This window comes from Oncorhynchus mykiss, chromosome 15, assembly GCF_013265735.2.
Source record: "Oncorhynchus mykiss isolate Arlee chromosome 15, USDA_OmykA_1.1, whole genome shotgun sequence".
In the NCBI taxonomy this organism is placed as follows: domain Eukaryota; kingdom Metazoa; phylum Chordata; class Actinopteri; order Salmoniformes; family Salmonidae; genus Oncorhynchus; species Oncorhynchus mykiss.
Window position 1 is genome coordinate 69,111,414 of NC_048579.1, and position 17,903 is coordinate 69,129,316.

General features: G+C 42.6%; 2 protein-coding genes across 4 annotated transcripts in view; both read right to left on the reverse strand.

Annotated features, from left to right (window-relative positions):
* Positions 1–3,478, reverse strand: part of LOC110490613 (ubiquitin-conjugating enzyme E2 H) — a 30,087-nt gene extending 26,609 nt beyond the window's left edge. For both annotated transcript variants that reach the window (XM_036945095.1, XM_036945094.1), the window contains exon 1: positions 3,218–3,478. In XM_036945095.1, coding sequence (XP_036800990.1) covers positions 3,218–3,270 — 53 coding nt within the window. In that variant the 5' untranslated portion in view covers positions 3,271–3,478. The remainder of the gene's footprint in view (positions 1–3,217) is intronic.
* A 3,885-nt stretch (positions 3,479–7,363) lies between these two features.
* Positions 7,364–16,039, reverse strand: LOC110490606 (nuclear-interacting partner of ALK). 2 transcript variants are annotated; one of them, XM_036945096.1, is made up of 10 exons: positions 15,796–16,039; positions 11,473–11,575; positions 11,088–11,238; positions 10,862–10,945; positions 10,530–10,657; positions 10,163–10,311; positions 9,605–9,908; positions 9,199–9,414; positions 8,677–8,892; positions 7,364–8,387 (listed from the first exon to the last, which is right to left on the reverse strand). In XM_036945096.1, exons 1-10 carry the CDS (start codon positions 15,930–15,932, stop codon positions 8,316–8,318), a joined length of 1,560 nt encoding a protein of 519 aa, XP_036800991.1. In that variant the 5' UTR covers positions 15,933–16,039; the 3' UTR covers positions 7,364–8,315. The 2 variants fall into 2 exon arrangements, with proteins under 2 accessions (XP_036800991.1, XP_036800992.1); XM_036945097.1 differs by having other exon boundaries at positions 9,605–9,872; positions 15,796–16,036.
* Positions 16,040–17,903: the final 1,864 nt, after the last annotated feature.

Here is a 17,903-nt window from a genome sequence, read left to right on the forward strand (position 1 = left end):
CAGTCCACCTGGCTGTGCTGCTGCTCCAGTTTCAACTGTTCTGCCTTATTATTATTCAACCATGCTGATCATTTATGAACATTTGAACATCTTGGCCATGTTCTGTTATAATCTCCACCCGGCACAGCCAGAAGAGGACTGGCCATCCCACATATGCTCTCTCTAATTCTCTCTTTCTTTCTCTCTCTCGGAGGACCTGAGCCCTAGGACCATGCCCCAGGAATACCTGACATGATGACTCCTTGCTGTCCCCAGTCCACCTGACTGTGCTGCTGCTCCAGTTTCAACTATTCTGCCTTATTATTATTCGACCATGCTGGTCATTTATGAACATTTGAACATCTTGACCATGTTTTGTTATAATCTCCACCCGGCACAGCCAGAAGAGGACTGGCCACCCCACATAGCCTGGTTCCTCTCTAGGTTTCTTCCTAGGTTTTGGCCTTTCTAGGGAGTTTTTCCTAGCCACCGTGCTTCTTCACCTGCATTGCTTGCTGTTTGGGGTTTTAGGCTGGGTTTCCGTACAGCACTTTGAGATATCAGCTGATGTACGAAGGGCTATATAAAATAAATTTGATTGAATTTGATAAAAGTAGATAGTAGTGGATTTATGTAGTAGATTACAGGTATTTCATGTTGCAGGGATTACTGATGCAAGATCCATTGCCACTCAGACAGCAAGCTTTGATGTGGTGTGAGTGATCAAGAGGGAGACTGAAAGAGGGAAAGAGAGAAACAGAAGAGATGTAGACAGAAGAGGGAGTGCACCTACAGCAGCAGGAAGTGTAACAAGACATTCCATACCTGTACTGGGACTATTTCATTCAATCTGAAGGACAGACCTGACCTATTCCATGTTATGGAGGTAGGTGCCAACGACACAGGCAGATCCCCATTTTGTTTTCTGACTTAGGAAGAGTTTCAAACCCTATGCTACACGGCCAGGTCATTCTGACATGAAGTCCCTATTGAGCTTGCTCCAGATTTTTACGCTCTCTTGTGCCGCAACAAATTAAGCGTGGTTCGTTCTCGGCGTCAGTCAGCCCCATGAGAAGTCCCTCTCCAAAACCGGTGTTAGTTTCAGGTTTTGGTTACATGGGGGAGGCTGTGGTGATCTGGAGCACAGAGAGAAGACTGTGCTGTGCTGCCTACTGCAGGGACACACTCCACACAAAACAGCTGCGCAGTGTCCCTGACCCCAACCCTGCTAATACACAAACAAGGACAACTCAAGCGTAGATGGAGGTGCACACAAGCGTGCCATACATGCACACAAATAGCATTTTTTCTTGAACATATGCCCCACACACAAATGCAGTTGCTAGCAAGGAGCACTTATACAAATGCCTTAGGGAGGACGGCACAATAAATAAGCCAGTGAGTAGCAGGCAGGCAGAATTCAGCATGACTCAACTATTGAGGATTTGGTTTGAAAACAGCAAAGTAGGCCTAGCGATAGAAGTGACCACTCTCCACATTTAACTCCGGCAACTACACCCAATGATAAAATAAAAAGGCAAAAGTAGGCTAAAAGCTTAACTGGAGCTACAAAAGGTTCAGCAGCAAGTACTGACAAAGAAGCATTTTTACCCTACTCAAAACAAGGAAAAAAACTGCCTTTGTTCAACAACTTTTTCCCTGCAGCACTTGCTTTTGTGACTCTCAGTGGAGGAAGGGCTTAGTCTTGTTTGTGGTTTTCTCCAACCCCCTCCTCCTACCCCATATTTGAACAAGAACTGAGGTCACTCAATCAGCTGTTCCTAGTCCCACCCTCAACTGGTTTCCGGGTAGTAACAGACCGACCCAATCATTAAACTCCACTGCAGGGCACACTGGGGACAAAAACAAAACTTGTTCTCCCCCTCCTGAATCTCGCAGGGAACTTCAATAGGCCTAGAATATTTTTCAATAACTTTGCACTGCATTTAAGCATATACAAAGACAATTAACTTAAAAAACAGTTTTGTAAATGGGAGTCCTGTTGCCTTTGTTCATTTCTTTGTAGATGTATAGAGGCTGAAAGGGATCTATAACAAAATGGGAACTCTCGAGCTATTGTTGAATGCAAAAGTAAAGAATTTGACAGCGCACAGCACAGGTCCATGAAGCCCCACAAACCTAGATGGTTAAGCTGTAGTTCTCTAGCCAATGGTTCTTTAGTGGTTATCGAAATAAGAGAATAACATTTTCTGCAAACTATTCTATTCCGCAATGCAGCCATGTTATGATAGATACAAATCCAATATGTCTGCCTACCTAACAGCTAATCAAATAAACAGATTGGTATTTTCGTGATAGATAAAAGTAATTCATAGTTTAATGGAAAAGAACAAAATAGCTAGCTATACTTCGAAGACGACCAAATCTCTTCGAGCGAGCCCTTGCCGAAGTTTGTCGTCGAGACTCAAGAGACTCAGTGATGGTCGAAATAAAGCAGTTTTCGTGTCGTAGCGTTATGTAAACAAACGTGATAAGTCAACCTGAAAATGGGATAAAAAAGTACTTTTGCGAATAGCCTTCATGACCGCAGGCGTGGGCTTGAATCTTAATGTTCGTCATTTCGGTTCATAATATATACAATATATAAAAATCGTGAAGTTGAAATTGTATCTTCCACTAGGTAAGTTAAGGTAGCTAGGTCAACTCGAGCAAAACAACAGGATGTCCTTTTGTGTAACGATAGCTAGCTAGCAGGACAACATTTTTTTTATATGGGTTTATTAGCTACTGTAACCACGTCAAAAATACTGAGCTTTGGCTGGTTTGAAAAACAAACAAATTAACGTTTCAACATGTTAAATGGTTTTAAAACAAGACAGCTAAAGCTAACTAGCAGGTAATTAACAACAAACTTGGCAACACATTCTATGTGCCTAGTCTGGTTAATTAGCTAACGTTAGCTAGATATCATAGCTAACTGTGGCATGTAATTCATCAAGGTAACGTTAGCTAGCTACCTAAGCCAAGTTATCTACTGTAACGTTAGCTAGCATTAGAAATACACTTTTTTTTATATATACATAGTTAACGTTATTGCCATTAAACGTGAGCAATAATCAATGCTATTAATGTATTACACAAACTATGCATTTCAAGCAGCTGTCATTACTAGCCATCTGTAGAAGGATGGAAAATCACAGAAAAAATATCGCTAGCTAAATAGTGTAGAACGTTAGCAGCTAGCTTGAATTCTGTTGTTTATGTTCTGAAAGGATACAGTTTCACCACGTCAGTATCCATTCGCCTTTTACCCGGACTTGGAGACGACATTTTTATATTCCACTGTTGAACACCAAGTCGTAAAGTGATGGCAGCTCAAACGTCTAGCTGTATTATCCCAAAGTTTACATTTGCTTTCGTCGCAAATGCGTATAACGAAATATTTCCACGTCCTCTACTCTATCTGCAGCAACGTATACCCCTTCTCTCTCGCTGCTGAGCTCTCACTGTCCTGAAGCTTCTGCTATCCCTCCGCCGACTGCGTCATATACACGAGACAAAAAACGTCAACATAAATGGCAAAATTGTGTTAGTAGTCTTTACAGACTTATCAACGTAAAAATGTTTGATGGACAAGCTGCCACATAGCTAAGCTATTATTTTGACCATAGACTGAGATTTTAATATGAAAATAAAGTGTTTGCTTTAAAAAAAAAAAGTGGTAATGGCACTCTTAATTCTCTCTCCCCCTGCTAGAACCCCCCCCCCCCCCCCCCCCCTTCTAATTTCCTTAATTTGGTGGCTGGAGTAAAATACTTTCTGTGGTACAGAGTAAAATACTTTATTTTGAACAACCGAAATTAATAATGAATGTACGTGTGTTATATTAAACATAGAGGAGAGAGTAAAATGTTGGCAAGCAATAAACATTTCAGAACAACAATGGCTGAATTACTATCCTTACACTTTCAAAAATATTAGTTGAATAAGACATGGGAGAGATGAATTCATAGACCTAATGCAAATCAGTAGCGGATTTAGGTACGGGCGACATCTTGCCAGAGGCGGCACGGGGCGCCCCTAGTGCGGGCGCCCCCAGAGCGCTGATGGGGGTTCGCCCAGAGCGCCATACAAGCTAGAACCGCCACATACACTTGAAACAAATAGCCAAAACGAAAACTGCAGACAAAAAATGCTTTTTGCTACTAAGATCAGAGAAATATAGGCTAGACTGACAACGGAGTGAAGAGCAGAAATCTTAACTAGCAAGCAAGTTGCAGCAATGAAGTACTCGAAGGGGGGGTGGGGTGTGGGGGGGGTAGAATTCTGTCAGGGAGAGATTTTCGTCACAACACCATTCTCACAAGGAGTATTCCATTACCTACCGTCTTTCCACACACCCGCAACCCAAATCCAGCCACACACACACAGAGAGAGCCTACTCATCAATCGCAAGGTCAAAGGCGCTGCAGAGGCAAAAGAAAATACCAAAATAGAGCAGAGGGCCTCATTAATCACTGTGCTTCTCCAGTTCGGTGTAAGTGTGTGAGAGGGAGCAACCAGAGAGTTGCTGGTATCAAATCCTATCTGTTGTGCCATAGAGCAAGGCACTTAACCCCCCACAAGAACAGGCCCCTTCTCCAAAACCTGTATATGTACAGTACCAGTCAAAAGTTTGGCCACACCTACACATTCAAGGGTTTTTCTTAATTTGAACTATTTTCTACATTGTAGAATAATAGTGAATACATCCAAACTAGGACATATATGAAATCATGTAGTAACCAAAAAAGTGTTAAACAAATACAAATATATTTTATATTTCAGATTCTAAAAAAGTAACATGGCAACTTTGCACACACTTGGCATTCTTTCAACCAGCTTCATGAGGTAGTCACATGGAATGCATTTCAATTAAAAGGTGTCTTGATAAAAGTTAATTTGTGGAATTTTGTTTGAGCCAATCAGTTGTGTTGTGACATGGTAGGGGTGGTATACAGAAGGAAGCCCTATTTGGTAAAAGACCAAGTCCATATTATGGCAAGAGCAGCTCAAATAAGCAAAGAGAAATGACAGTCCAACATTACTTTAAGACATGAAGGTCAGTCAATCTGGAAAACGTTGAAACTTTGAATTTTGTAAGTTTCTTCAAGTGCAGTTGCAAAAACCATCAAGCGCTATGATGAAACTGGCTCTCATGAGGACCGCCACAGGAAGACCCAGTTACTTTCGCTGCAGAGGATGAGTTCATTAGAGTTACCAGCCTCAGAAATCAGCAATTAACTGCACCTCCGATTGCAGCCCAAATAAATGCTTCAGAGTTCAAGTAACAGACACATCAACTGTTCAGAGGAGACTGTCAGAATCTGTTCTTCATGGTCAAATTACTGCAAAGAAACCACTAACAGGACACCATTAAGAAGAAAGACTTGCTTGGGCCAAGAAACATGAGCAATGGACATTAGACCAGTGGAAATTTGAGTCCAAATTTGAGATTTTTGTTTCCAACCACCGTGTCTTTGTGAGACACAGAGTAGGTGATCTCCACGTGTGTGGTTCCCACTATGAAGCATGTAGGTGGTGTGATGGTGCTCTGCTGCTGACACTGTCAGTGATTTATTTAGAATTCAAGGCACACTTAACCAGCATTGATACCATAGAATTCTGCTGCAATACACCATCCCATCTGGTTTGCGCTTAGTGGGACGATCATTTGTTTTTCAACAGGACAATGACCCAAAACACACCCCCAGGCTGTGTAAGGGCTATTTGACCAATAAGGAGAGTAATGGAGTGCTGCATGAGATGACCTGGCCTCCACAATCCCCCAACCTCAACCCAGTTGAGATGGTTTGGGATGAGTTGGACCACAGAGTGAAGGAAAAGCAGCCAACAAGTGCTCAGCATGTGGGAACTGCTTCAAGACCGTTGGAAAAGCATTCCAGATGACTACTTCATGAAGCTGGTTGAGAGAATGCCAAGAGTGTGCAAAGCTGTCAAGGTAAAGGGTGGCTACTTTGAAGAATCTCAAATATAAAATATATTTTGATTTGTTTAACACTTTTTTAGTTACTACATTATTCCATATGTGTTATTTCATAGTTTGATGTCTTCACTATTATTGTACAATGTAGGAATGGTATAAATAGAGAAAAACCCTTGAATGAGTAGGCGTGTCCAAACTTTTGCCTGGTACTGTAGTCTTTCGGAGGGGTTGGGTTAAAAGTGGAAATCAAATTTCAGTAAGTCCTTGTGTGTAATTGAGCAATGAAGTGATCTTAATTAAATGGGTGTTTGAATATAAAAGCTTGCATTGATCCGCTTGTCAGATTCCTCATCCATCAAATCGTGAATATCTTAAGTTGCTTCGTGCTTCTACATCTGCATTGCTTGCTGTTTGGGGTTTTAGGCTGTGTTTCTGTACAGCACTTTGAGATATCAGCTGATGTAAGAAGGGCTTTATAAATACATTTGATTTGATTTACATATTTTGGTTCCGAGTTCAGGAATATATTAGTTTCATGGACACGTCCTTCTCTGTGGGATTGCTTCCAGTTCAGACAGATTCTCCCCCATCATGTGGCATATTTGTTTGACTCCCCTTCCCTCCCCCAGCGGTGAATGCACAGATGTTGGGTGGCAACTGGCAACAACATAGGATACAGATGGGACCTAACCAAGAGAGTTCTTTCTGAGCAAGACCAAGGCTATAAATGCAATGATGTATCAAGGACAAACTCAGTTAGCTGCTGCTCTCATAACAGCCATGTTTTTCTTCTCTACTAACTGCTTTCTTTTTCTAATATATTACCATTGGTTGTGTAAGTCAGACTAATAGGCTAGATATTACGCCTCAACCTGAGTAGCATTACTAGTACTAAGCTTGACTGATTCTAAGATGTGAAGGAAAAAACTGCACATGTTGTCTGGTTTTAAATGAGAGCAGACAAAATGGCCACCAGGGAGGACCCTGAAATGAAACTCTTCACTGCCACTGTAATGGATAATGGGCTGACCTTGAGTACCTCAGTGTGGAACCACAGGACAGCCCGGGAAGAGTTAGGGCTATTGTGTAGGTCATAGACGCTGCTGTGAGAAGACTAAGGGCCACTCAAAACCATGGCCTGTATCCTCAAAGCATATCAGAGTAGGAGTGCTGGTCTAGAATCAGTTGTGCTTTTTAGATCATAACTGACAAGATTATACAGGCAGATCCTAGATCAGCACTCAGATGCTATGTGGATACAGGCCCAGATCCAAGCTTCGTTCTCCAAACTACTTATTAAGACCACATTTACTGGAACAGTGCCGGCGACATGTTCTCTTCTGAAGTCGCATTTTAATTTGTCATTAGTTTATCCTTCCACAACAAATTGGATATGCTGTGGGAACACATGAAGATAAAATGCAGAGTAAAAATAAACATGCAGAAAGAGGAACATTTTATTAAATCCTCTTAGGAGAGTAAAAGCACATGCACAGTAGAAGGGACTGCATTGGCTAAGAAAACCACAAAGGCAAATGGAATGAAAGACTAAATCAATGTTCTCCCCAAACATCCTCTGACTTCTACGGCAAATGATGTGTTCTACCTGGTTTAACATCTACAAGTAAAACATTTCCCCCTCCCTCCCTTTAGCACTTTAGACTTGCAAACTAACACAACCAAAAAGCTTTTTCGAAGTTTCTAAAAATATTTGTGTAACAAAATTGCAAAAAAATTTAGTACGCCTAAAGTTTAGAAATCCTATATCTACGTCTTTATATTCTCTGGAAAAAAAACAGCACTGAAAAAAAAACCGACTTCCTCACAGCTTTTAGGGTAAAAAACTTCTACATGACAGATCTTTGAAGATAATACATTTGACTTTTTTTCCAGTGTAAGCCAGATGGCTCTTTCTCACGGGGTAGATTTCAGAGTCCTTGTCCCTCATATATGCCATAGACACACGACAGGACAAGAGCACATGTGGTCTTCATAGGAGGTAAAACAAACGAGGCAAGGCGCAGGTCTGAGACCAGGCAGTGTCCGTGTGCCATTGCATTCTGTGGGTTCTAAGTTTAGTGTAAAGTCAACCCACTTTTAAAAAACTGCATTCAGAACAGAATTTCCTTGGTGGGCAATGTCTGTGAAGAACTCATCGCTTTCGAACCATGCAGCCGGGCAACATTCCAAAGTTCATTGGCAAAACCATCCTCATCTGTACTTCAATTCATATCACCCCCCCATGATTGTAAACCTGACTTAACGGATGGGAGAAACACACGGATATGAAACCACTGTCAGTGCAACTAGTACAGTACAGCATACCACAGGGAAGAATATCAATGGAGAATGTCACGATGATCCTGTCTCTGGGGTGGAGAGGAAGACCTTACTGAGATGGGGAAGATACCTGCCACTGACGGAAGATAGCAAACACTCTTTTAGACTTGTCATGTGGACCCTGGAGGAAAGAGGGAACAGAAGTGTTAGAAATGGAAGCTTGCTCATATAGCAGAGGCATGACCAAATGCTGAAACTAACAATGCAATATACATTTCTCCATTGTCATAATAGTACGCCATTTTTGCAGACGCTTTTATCCAGAGTGACTTACATCCTTTTAAGCTTACATTTTCGTATGGGTGCTCCCAGCAGGAATCAAACCCACAATGCTGGAATTGTTAGAGCCATGCTCAACCAAGTGAGACACAGGACCACCATTTTACCACATCCAGGTTTTTGATTCTCACCTGTAGGGGACTGGCTGCCTTGTTTGGGCTGAAGTGCTTCTTCATGGGGAGGAGGAGAGTCAGTGCAGCCTTCCAGCCCTGCTGGTGCTCTCCGTCTTGGCCCAGCAGGGGTACACCACCAGTGGGCTGGGTGTTCTCCTTGCCTACATTCACCCAGGGGCACCAGTCTCTGTGCTGGGCTAGTGGGTCAAACACACTCCTATGCAGGGGGCCATCCTGAAAACAAGAGCATGGAGAAAGTCAACAGGCGACTGTTGCATAGCATGTGGCATGCACCGGAGTAGGGTGAAGTTAGATGCTGCTCATGGGTCAGTTTAGTAGTTTAACTTCACCTTGAAGTGCATTCCCCTCCCCCATGCACCCAGTGGTCAAGATCAGTTAGAACAAGGCAGACATTTTTAGGTAAGGGTGGTGTTAAAATAGATATATTTGTCTGTATTATATCTGCTACAGAGTACACACACATCCCAGGTCTGGACAATCCAGACACACCTGGTGCAAACACAGAGAGTAAAGACTTACAGGGCTACTGGCTGAGGAGAGGCACATGCGTTTGGGGTTGCGTTGGGGGCTGGAGCCCCCCGAAGCAGTCCCCTCGCTCCCTGTCCCCTCCCCCTGGCCTCGGCCCCCGGTCATGGGCCTCTTCCCCCTGGGCAGAGGGCCAAGCTGCTCCTCGCTGGGGCTGGGAGAGTCCCTGCTGCGGGTGCGGACCACCATGGGGGACGGATTGCCCACAGGCTGCCAAGACACAATCAACAGAGAACAACTTTAACAAACAGATCCATGACTAGAGGTATGAGAGTCCACGTTACAACATTATGAAAGCTACAAAGAACCGAGAAACTGGAGAAACAGGTTTGCTAGAACTTCCAACTCCCACCTTAACCTATTTGTCCAGTTCAAGTGGCCTGCCTTGCCTGAGACCTACCTGTTCTGAGCCTCTGGTCTTGTCCTGGCTCCGCAGCCCCCTGCGGTAGGGAGTAGGAGAAGGTGAGGGCGAGGTGGGAGTCTTCCTGTCCCCCTGGGCCTCGGGTGCAGGCAGGGGTGTAGATGACGTCGGGGTGGTGGGGGACTTTGGGACGTCTCCCTCTACCTCTTTTCCCGTTCCCTCCATCTGGTGGAAGTTCCACAGACCCACTTTGCGCATGCAGAAGGAGCAGGTGAGGAGGGGTAGGCTCGTGGCGTGCAGAGCTGGGCTGCAAAAACAGCAAGAGGAGAAGGTGGAAACAAACCTATTAATATAACATGAATACAGAGGGGAAGAAAAAAAAGAGTTGAGTTAATATGCTAAGCTGCTTTTTGCTTTCCAAAATGAAAAGTTAAGACAAGAAAATGTTTTTAACTTTCCTACATGGAGATGCCAATTCAATAAAGGCTTTTAAGTGCCACAATCTGGTAAGAGTGATATGTGGTATTTTTCTAATGTTACAATGTTTCGTCTCTAAATTTTTTGTCAATAAAAAGGAGATTGTGAGCCTTGTCTAACCTTCCAGTCCAGCCACAGAGGGCCACGATGCAGGCAGCCACCTGGACAGACAGGGCATCAGAGGTGGACTTCAGAGGGGACCTGCCCTGCTTCTTCTGTTCATCCTCAATCAACTGCAGTAGAGTGCTAATCACATCCTCCGTCAAAGACTGCAGGGAAACAAAGTGGTGAGATGGGAGGGATTGTCTTTGTGCAAAGGATAATGGATCGTAATGCAAGAAGCCATGTGGGGAAAAAGCTGAACTGCATTCCCAAACCAAGGGTTCATAGATAGACCTCCACAAGGGGAAGGGGCTAGTATCTGGACAGAGCCCATCTTTCTATAGGTGATTCATTGCTGTGTAGGAACATGGCTCCCCTCCCTCACCATGGTTTTAAGCTGTTCTGGCTTCATGGCAGGTAGCTGCTGCTCCAGGAGACAGGTGGTGTGAAAGCGCACCAGGAAAGCACTGAGCAGCACTGATGGCTCATTCGCCGGGACAAGCCAGAACCGGTCTAAAATGGCAATACAACATCACGGTCAGGTTCAGTAAGGTACACAACAGAAATTTTAAAAATGACTGTTTCTTATTGGACAAGTCCATGTAGTCCCTCCCTGTTTCAGTACATCCATACAATTTCTTTATTTTGTTGCCTAATGAACACAGACAATGGTACCCACCTCCAATCAAAGATTAATTAATTTAAGTTTTGCATTACCTGGGCATGGAAAGTCTGGCCATGGACAAAACTTCTCATGCTGTGTCTGTAGTTGTCGAGTTATCTCTGCTATCCGGGAATCATCTATGGTGAGGAAAGAAGTAGAATTTAGCTACAGATTCATGACAACATTCTGTGTTTTAAACAATAACAAAAACAAAGGCTTTTGTAATAATGGTTGAACATTCAGCAGAGGGTGTGAAACCAGTTGCTCTGCTCTGCTCACATTTCTGGAAGTCCAGGGTTGGTTGTAGTGATGCACAGAGGAAAGCCTGGCAACTTGAACATTTCAACATGTCACATCCCACGTTGATCCAGCCATAGCTGGCACATTTCAGGGGGGAGAGAGTCCGGGGCTTTCCTGCCCATCTCAGACAGTGCTCCCGCTAAGGAAACCTTTTTTACACAGGAAGTATACACAGCACACTAGATATTATCATAATGAGCATTATGATTAAATACATGTGAAAAGGGGAATGTAGGCAATGTTATTAGTGTGTAAAAGACACCAAAGGGTGTGCTGGACAACTACAGTACTACTCAAAAGGTTATTCACACAACTCTTTGGCAGTATAACATGTAATGTCACAGCGTGGATGCAGAAAGGATATAGAGTAGGACTCCACTCTTGTGAAAAAGGCTTCTTTGTTAGACGCTTCACAAGGAACTTGACTGTTACCGTTTGGTGCCACCTTATCCAGCTCCCCCTGAACACTGAAATTCACAAGAAGAATAAACATGTCACAGAAGGAATTTGCATTAGCTATAGTTATAGGGCTAAACAAACATTCATCAAATACAACAATTCGTATAGGGTACTTTAAAAATGTTATGTATGATATTCTGTGTCGCGCACAAGTCAGCAACATCTCATATACACAGTGTACCAACCATAGAATTAGGAATTAGAATACTAGAATAGTCATGGACCTTCTTATGATGGATAAAGGTCAGCCATTTTGGTCAACCATGGTTTGCCAGTGCTGTCATAACATTGTGTAAATTATAAACTGGGTGGTTCGAGCCCTGAATGCTGATTGCCTGAAAGCCGTGGTATATCAGACCGTATACCATAGGAATGACAAAACATTTATTTTCACTGCTCTAATTATGTTGGTAAACAGTTCATCAATAGCAATAAGGCACCTCAGGGGGTTGTGACATATGGCCAATATACCATGGCTAAGGGCTGTGTCCTAGCGATCCGTGTATCGTTGTACGTAAGAACAGCCCTTAGCCGTGGTATATTGGCCATATAAACTCAGTAAAAAAATAAATGTCCCTTTTTCAGGAACCGGTCTTTCAAAAATAATTCATAAATATCCAAATAACGTCACAGATCATCATTGTAAAAGGTTTAAACACGGTTTCCCATGCTTGTTCAATGAACCATAAACTATTAATGAACATGCACCTGTGGAACGGTCGTTAAGACACAAACAGCTTACAGACGGTAGGCAATTAAGGTGACATCTATGAAAATTTAGGACACTAAAGAGTCCTTTCTATTGACTCTGAAAAACACCAAAAGAAAGATGCCCAGGGTCCCTGCTCATCTGCGTGAACGTGCCTTAGGCATGCTGCAAGGAGGCATGAGGACTGCAGATGTGGCCAGGGCAATATATTGCAATGTCCGTACTGTGAGATGCCTAAGACAGCGCTACAGAGAGACAGGACGGACAGCTGATTGTCCTCGCAGTGGCAGACCATGTGTAACAACACCTGCACAGGATCGGTACATCCGAACATCACACCTGCGGGACAGGTACAGGATGGCAACAACAACTGCCCGAGTTACACCAGGAACGCAGAATCCCTCCATCAGTGCTCAGACTGTTCAATAGGCTGAGAGAGGCTGGACTGAGGGCTTGTAGGCCTGTTGTAAGGCAGGTCCTCACCTGACATCACCGGCAACAACGTCGCCTATGGGCACAAACCCACCATCGCAGGACCGGAAAAAAGTGCTCTTCACTGACGAGTCGCGTTTTGTCTCACCATGGGTGATGGTCGGATTCGCGTTTATCGTCAAAGGAATGAGCGTTACACTGAGGCCTGTACTCTGGAGAGGGATCGATTTGAAGGTGGAGGGTCCGTCATGGTCTGGGGCGGTGTGTCACAGCATCATTGGACTGAGCTTGTTGTCATTGCAGGCAGTCTCAACGCTGTGCGTTACAGGGAAGACATCCTCCTCCCTCATGTGGTACCCTTCCCGCAGGCTCATCCTGACATGACCCTCCCGCATGACAATGCCACCAGCCATACTGCTTGTTCTGTGCGTGATTTCCTGCAAGACAGGAATGTCAGTGTTCTGCCATGGCCAGTGAAGAGCCCGGATCTTAATCCCATTGAGCATGTCTGGGACCTGTTGGATCAGAGGGTGAGGGCTAGGGCCATTCCCTCCAGAAATGTCCGGGCACTTGCAGGTGCCTTGGTGGAAGAGTGGGGTAATATCTCACAGCAAGAACTGGCAAATCTGGTGCAGTCCATGAGGAGATGCACTGCAGTACTTAATGCAGCTGGTGGCCACACCAGATACGGACTATTTATTTTGATTTGGACCCCCCCTTTGTTCAGGGACACATTCCATTTCTGTTAGTCACATGTCTGTGGAACTTGTCTAGTTTGTCTGTTGTTGAATCTTGTTATGTCTATACAAATATTTGCACGTTAAGTTTGCTGAAAATAAACTCAGTTGACAGTGAGAGGACGCTCCTTGTTTTTTTGCTGAGTTTACCATACCACCTCAGGACTTATTGCTTAATTATACCATGGCATCATTGAAAACTTGTTTCTAATTGGCTTGAAGGGCATTATTTCCTTATAATGTACAGTATATTTGTATGGTAGAATTCAATGGCCATAGGTCATGTTTACATGTTTTGTTTGAGCTGCTTTTGAACGCAAAAGTCAACTTGAAAACAGTATTGGTATTGTTGAATTTGATTTTCATAATAGCAAGCTAGGACTGATGGTTTGGTTAGCTAAACTAGAAAGTCTGTCTGTTTCGTGTTGTGGAAATTCTAACCAATAAGGAGAGACTGTTATTTCTTCAAACAATTATACCTTAATATCGATTCATTTTTGCAATAATGGAGCTGGTCAACGACCACCAAGAAGTGATCGTTGAGAGTCCGAATAATACACAAATGCAAGGGGTTTATATAGAAACCCAAAAACTGCTTAGTCATGGTTGGTTCCACCCATCCCCAGCAGCCCGGGGCATCATAAGCTACCTTATTATCTTCTTGTGCCTATGTGTATTGGTAGTGTGAGATCATAGAGCACAAACAAGTGATAACAGCAGTTACGTTTCTCCTTTCAGTTAAAGCTAGCCTCTGTTCTCTTCATATCTCCACACAGCTGTGCCCTTGGAAGATTGTAAAAGAAAAAGTATAGACTCAAGAACTGTGGTCACTCTTGTCTTACGCTGTGTGACCAAGTTACTCAGAAGCAAAGCTAACAGGTTATTCCGTCCCTCATGTTCTCTCTGTCCCGTAGTCTCCAAGAAAGTCCTTGACTACACGCCTAAACCAGCTGAGGGGAGTGAATGTGTAAGAGAGGAGCCAACCCTCTACAGAAGCACAGCATTAGTCATGACTATCTCTCACTATTTGTTAAGCATATAGTTGTTAACTATTAATATTCAACAAATCAGGTAAATAAGTAATTTCTCTCACATTGGTTACCACGGCAACTAGTGTAGCTATCTAGTAACCTTGCTAGCTACTTCAGTGGATGTTTAACACATTTCTAGTGACAAATGTGCTAATTATAGCCATGGTATATAAGGGATAATCAATTTGGGGCTGTATGCATTCTCTGGAAAATAATGCCACTCCGCTAGAACATCGTTAAACACACCTTCCACATCCTTTATTATTTTCAATAGAAAATATAGCCCCTTGTTGATCATCCCTATCATAATGCGTTTATCTGCACTGTACGTTTGTTAGCTAGCTAGCCAGATAGTTTTAGAGGTATGATACCATAAATTGTTTTAATTAACTGCCAATATGCCAACATTCCATTCAAACAATGCAGTCAATCCACAGCCAGACACTGGCTGACATCATTGATGATAGGACTTAGACAAGTTGTAAATGCAACAAGCACTGATATTGTATCATAAAATAGCACTCACATCTTTCCAAGAAAACAAACAATTAGATATTTATGATGGTCTGTTTACATATATTTTAGAGGACATTTATACAGAACATTGGTATAAAACCTGTATAAACTATTAAATGATGTGACAATATTTTAGGTTACACAATTTCTGATAGAACACATACCTTACTTTTATTTTCCTTTCATAAGTAAAATTAGGACTATGCCTCTACTGCAGTTCATTCCAATTACACTGGTTTGGATTTCTCCCTGACCAATATGGATGCCATTTTCACCTCATGCTGGTACTTCGAGGGTTATGACATAGCCACTCCAGTAATTTGATAGTTACAAACCCTAATTTATGAACACACATGTGGACCCATGTGAGCAATCAAATATGGTATAAAAAAAACAACATATAACCAAGTTCATACTCGAAGACATTGCATGTTACTACAGTGGCGCATGCAGCAGCTACTATGAAAACAATACTGCAATTAAATGTCTTGATCATTTGTGATTATTATTTACATTGCATATATGATTGACCGTTTACGTAACATAGCCAGCTATAATGGCTAGACAGTATTGTAAAATAACAAAACAAACACAAATTAGCTGTCGAGTAAAAAAAGGCATAAAAAAACCTGTCTTGATAAAGTGTGCATCTTGCTTGCTAATGTAATGCAACATGTGGAAACTAGATCCGTAACTGGGTATCTAGTTAGCTAGCCAGCCACAGTAAGCTAGCTAGCAAACTAGCTAACTAGTTAACGTTAGGTCCCTAAAAAATAGCATTCGTTAATTCTCCAAAAACTTACCCAGTTGATCTGTTTTCATCCGACAACACACCTGCGTTGAGAAGTTCACGAACTTTCTCTGGAGATGCTAAAACAGATTTTAATTGTCTGTTAGGAGAATTGTCAAGACGATTTCCACGACTGCCAAGGGCCGCCATGATCGGTCGGTGCTAGATGCTAAATCTTCCCCCCTGAAAGAGGAACGCTATCTGTTCCGCTTGGGATAATGCCCTGCTTAGATTTCAACTCACGTGGCCAATGTTTACAAGTCCATATAAAATATATTATATTATTCTAAATGTACCTTTGCTGTAGGCTACTGTCAAAGTCCATACACTGTAATCATTATACTGTTACAGTGCTATTTATCAAATACATGTTTTAACTATTTCCTTGTGAAGTCCTTTGCCTTGGTGGTTAAATTATGAAATTCTTAAAGGGAGAATCCGCTCAAAAATGTATCTTTCAGTATTTTTTTTCACTAGTCCACTGTTGATACAGTTCCAAAATGTTTTGCATGTCAGCAGTCAAGTTTTCAAGATATTGGATTTGAGGGAAAATGTTGTTGTCTGAAGAGATAGCAATGAATTGTACACATCCCTCCAGGTGACTGTGATAGTCCTCTTCCGACCAATTGGCAGTACGCCCAGAACATTGTTTTGGGAACCAAAATCAGTATCTCAGTTTCAAGGTCCCAGCTTTGAGAGAAGAAGCCTCATGAGGTGTCAGTCAGTCACGTGCAGCAAACAACATTAATGATAAATAATGAATAATTTAAATCATGCTTATATGACTTGTTTGTGTAGCAGTATAACAGGACTGAAATGGAACACCCTCTTCAGAGTTTTCATCAAGCCTGAATGGATTTTGTGAACCTCTCTGGCCATTATAATGAAGATTGATTTGTTTACATTGAGTTTGTGTCCTTAGTGGTGAAAATTCAATGGCAATCCTGGCGTCATGAACAGGATGTTTGATCTCCTCGACGTGATCCTTCGATGAAGGTCTGAGAGGGAACACCGGTGGCACATTCTTGGGAAGACATAAAGGGAAATTCCCGTCTCACTAAAAGAGGGTGAGGACCCACCCGTAACAGAGCTCCATTGTGGGACGCGTCTGGGAGGAAACACAACATCTACGAAACCTAGAAGGACAACTCAACTGATTTCAGTAAGTCAATTTAAATGAATGTGTAGAAGAAAAAAAATACAACAATAAAACCAATAAAACTAAACATAAAAATGAAGAAAGGTAACATCGTCTTTTTAGTTTTTAATATTTAACTAGGCAAGTCAGTTAAGAACAAATACTTATTTACAATGACAGCCTACCCCAGTCAAACCTTAACCCGGACGACACTGTCTTGGAGTAGGAGAAGGCCAAGGAGAGTGGCCGTCACCACCTGTTGTCGTGCAGGTGGACAAACCATTTGGAAGAGGAGGTGGATGAGGGGCTACCAACCGTGGGATGAGGCGGAAACAGAATGAAGAAAACAATGATGAAGAACCAGAAGAGACCTGTCAACTGCTAAAATTGACCAATTTTGTCCACCCAAAACCCCTTTATTGACATTTGAGATAATCAAACATAGAATTCTGCCCTGTCTGTCCCCCTCAAATAAAAAATGCCTGTACTGAAGAAGGATTGTCATTGGGATTGAGAGAAAATGGAATCCTCCCATGCCTGATGAACTGTTACTATGTTGGACACTTGAATGATCAACATGTTGAGGGACAGCTGAGATAGCAATCCCTTGCTTCCCCGTTGCATGCTAACCGGGAAGTGTCTAAACACCTACATTCTATTGCTGCTGTTCCCTTATGTGAAGAGGACCCTGAATACCAACAGAGATTGTCAAAACAAAAAGAGAAAGATGAGATAACTATGAATGGGATATACAGAGGAGAAGACTTCGTAGCAGCTGGAGTGTTGCTGACGGATACTATGATTAGTCTGTATGAACTCCCTGGCTCTGTTCCCCACTGTAGCTTATCAAAAGCTCCTGGAACACAATGGAAAGATGTAGCTGTCCAGATGAAGAAAGTGATGGAAACAACTGATTGGGTGTCTTGGGAAGAAGAGAGAAAGTGGTCAGCTCCAACAGCAACTTTCTCTTCCCCATACTGTGC

Excerpts from the sequence above, each read along its gene's own strand:
- LOC110490606 (XM_036945096.1), bottom strand. The coding sequence starts at position 15,932 with ATGGCGGCCCTTGGCAGTCGTGGAAATCGTCTTGACAATTCTCCTAAC. Across the intron at positions 11,239-11,472 it reads CAAGAGTGGAGTCCTACTCT|TGTCTGAGATGGGCAGGAAA; the intron begins ATATCCTTTCTG and ends TAGCGGGAGCAC. Across the intron at positions 10,312-10,529 it reads CAGAACAGCTTAAAACCATG|TCTTTGACGGAGGATGTGAT; the intron begins GTGAGGGAGGGG and ends GTTTCCCTGCAG.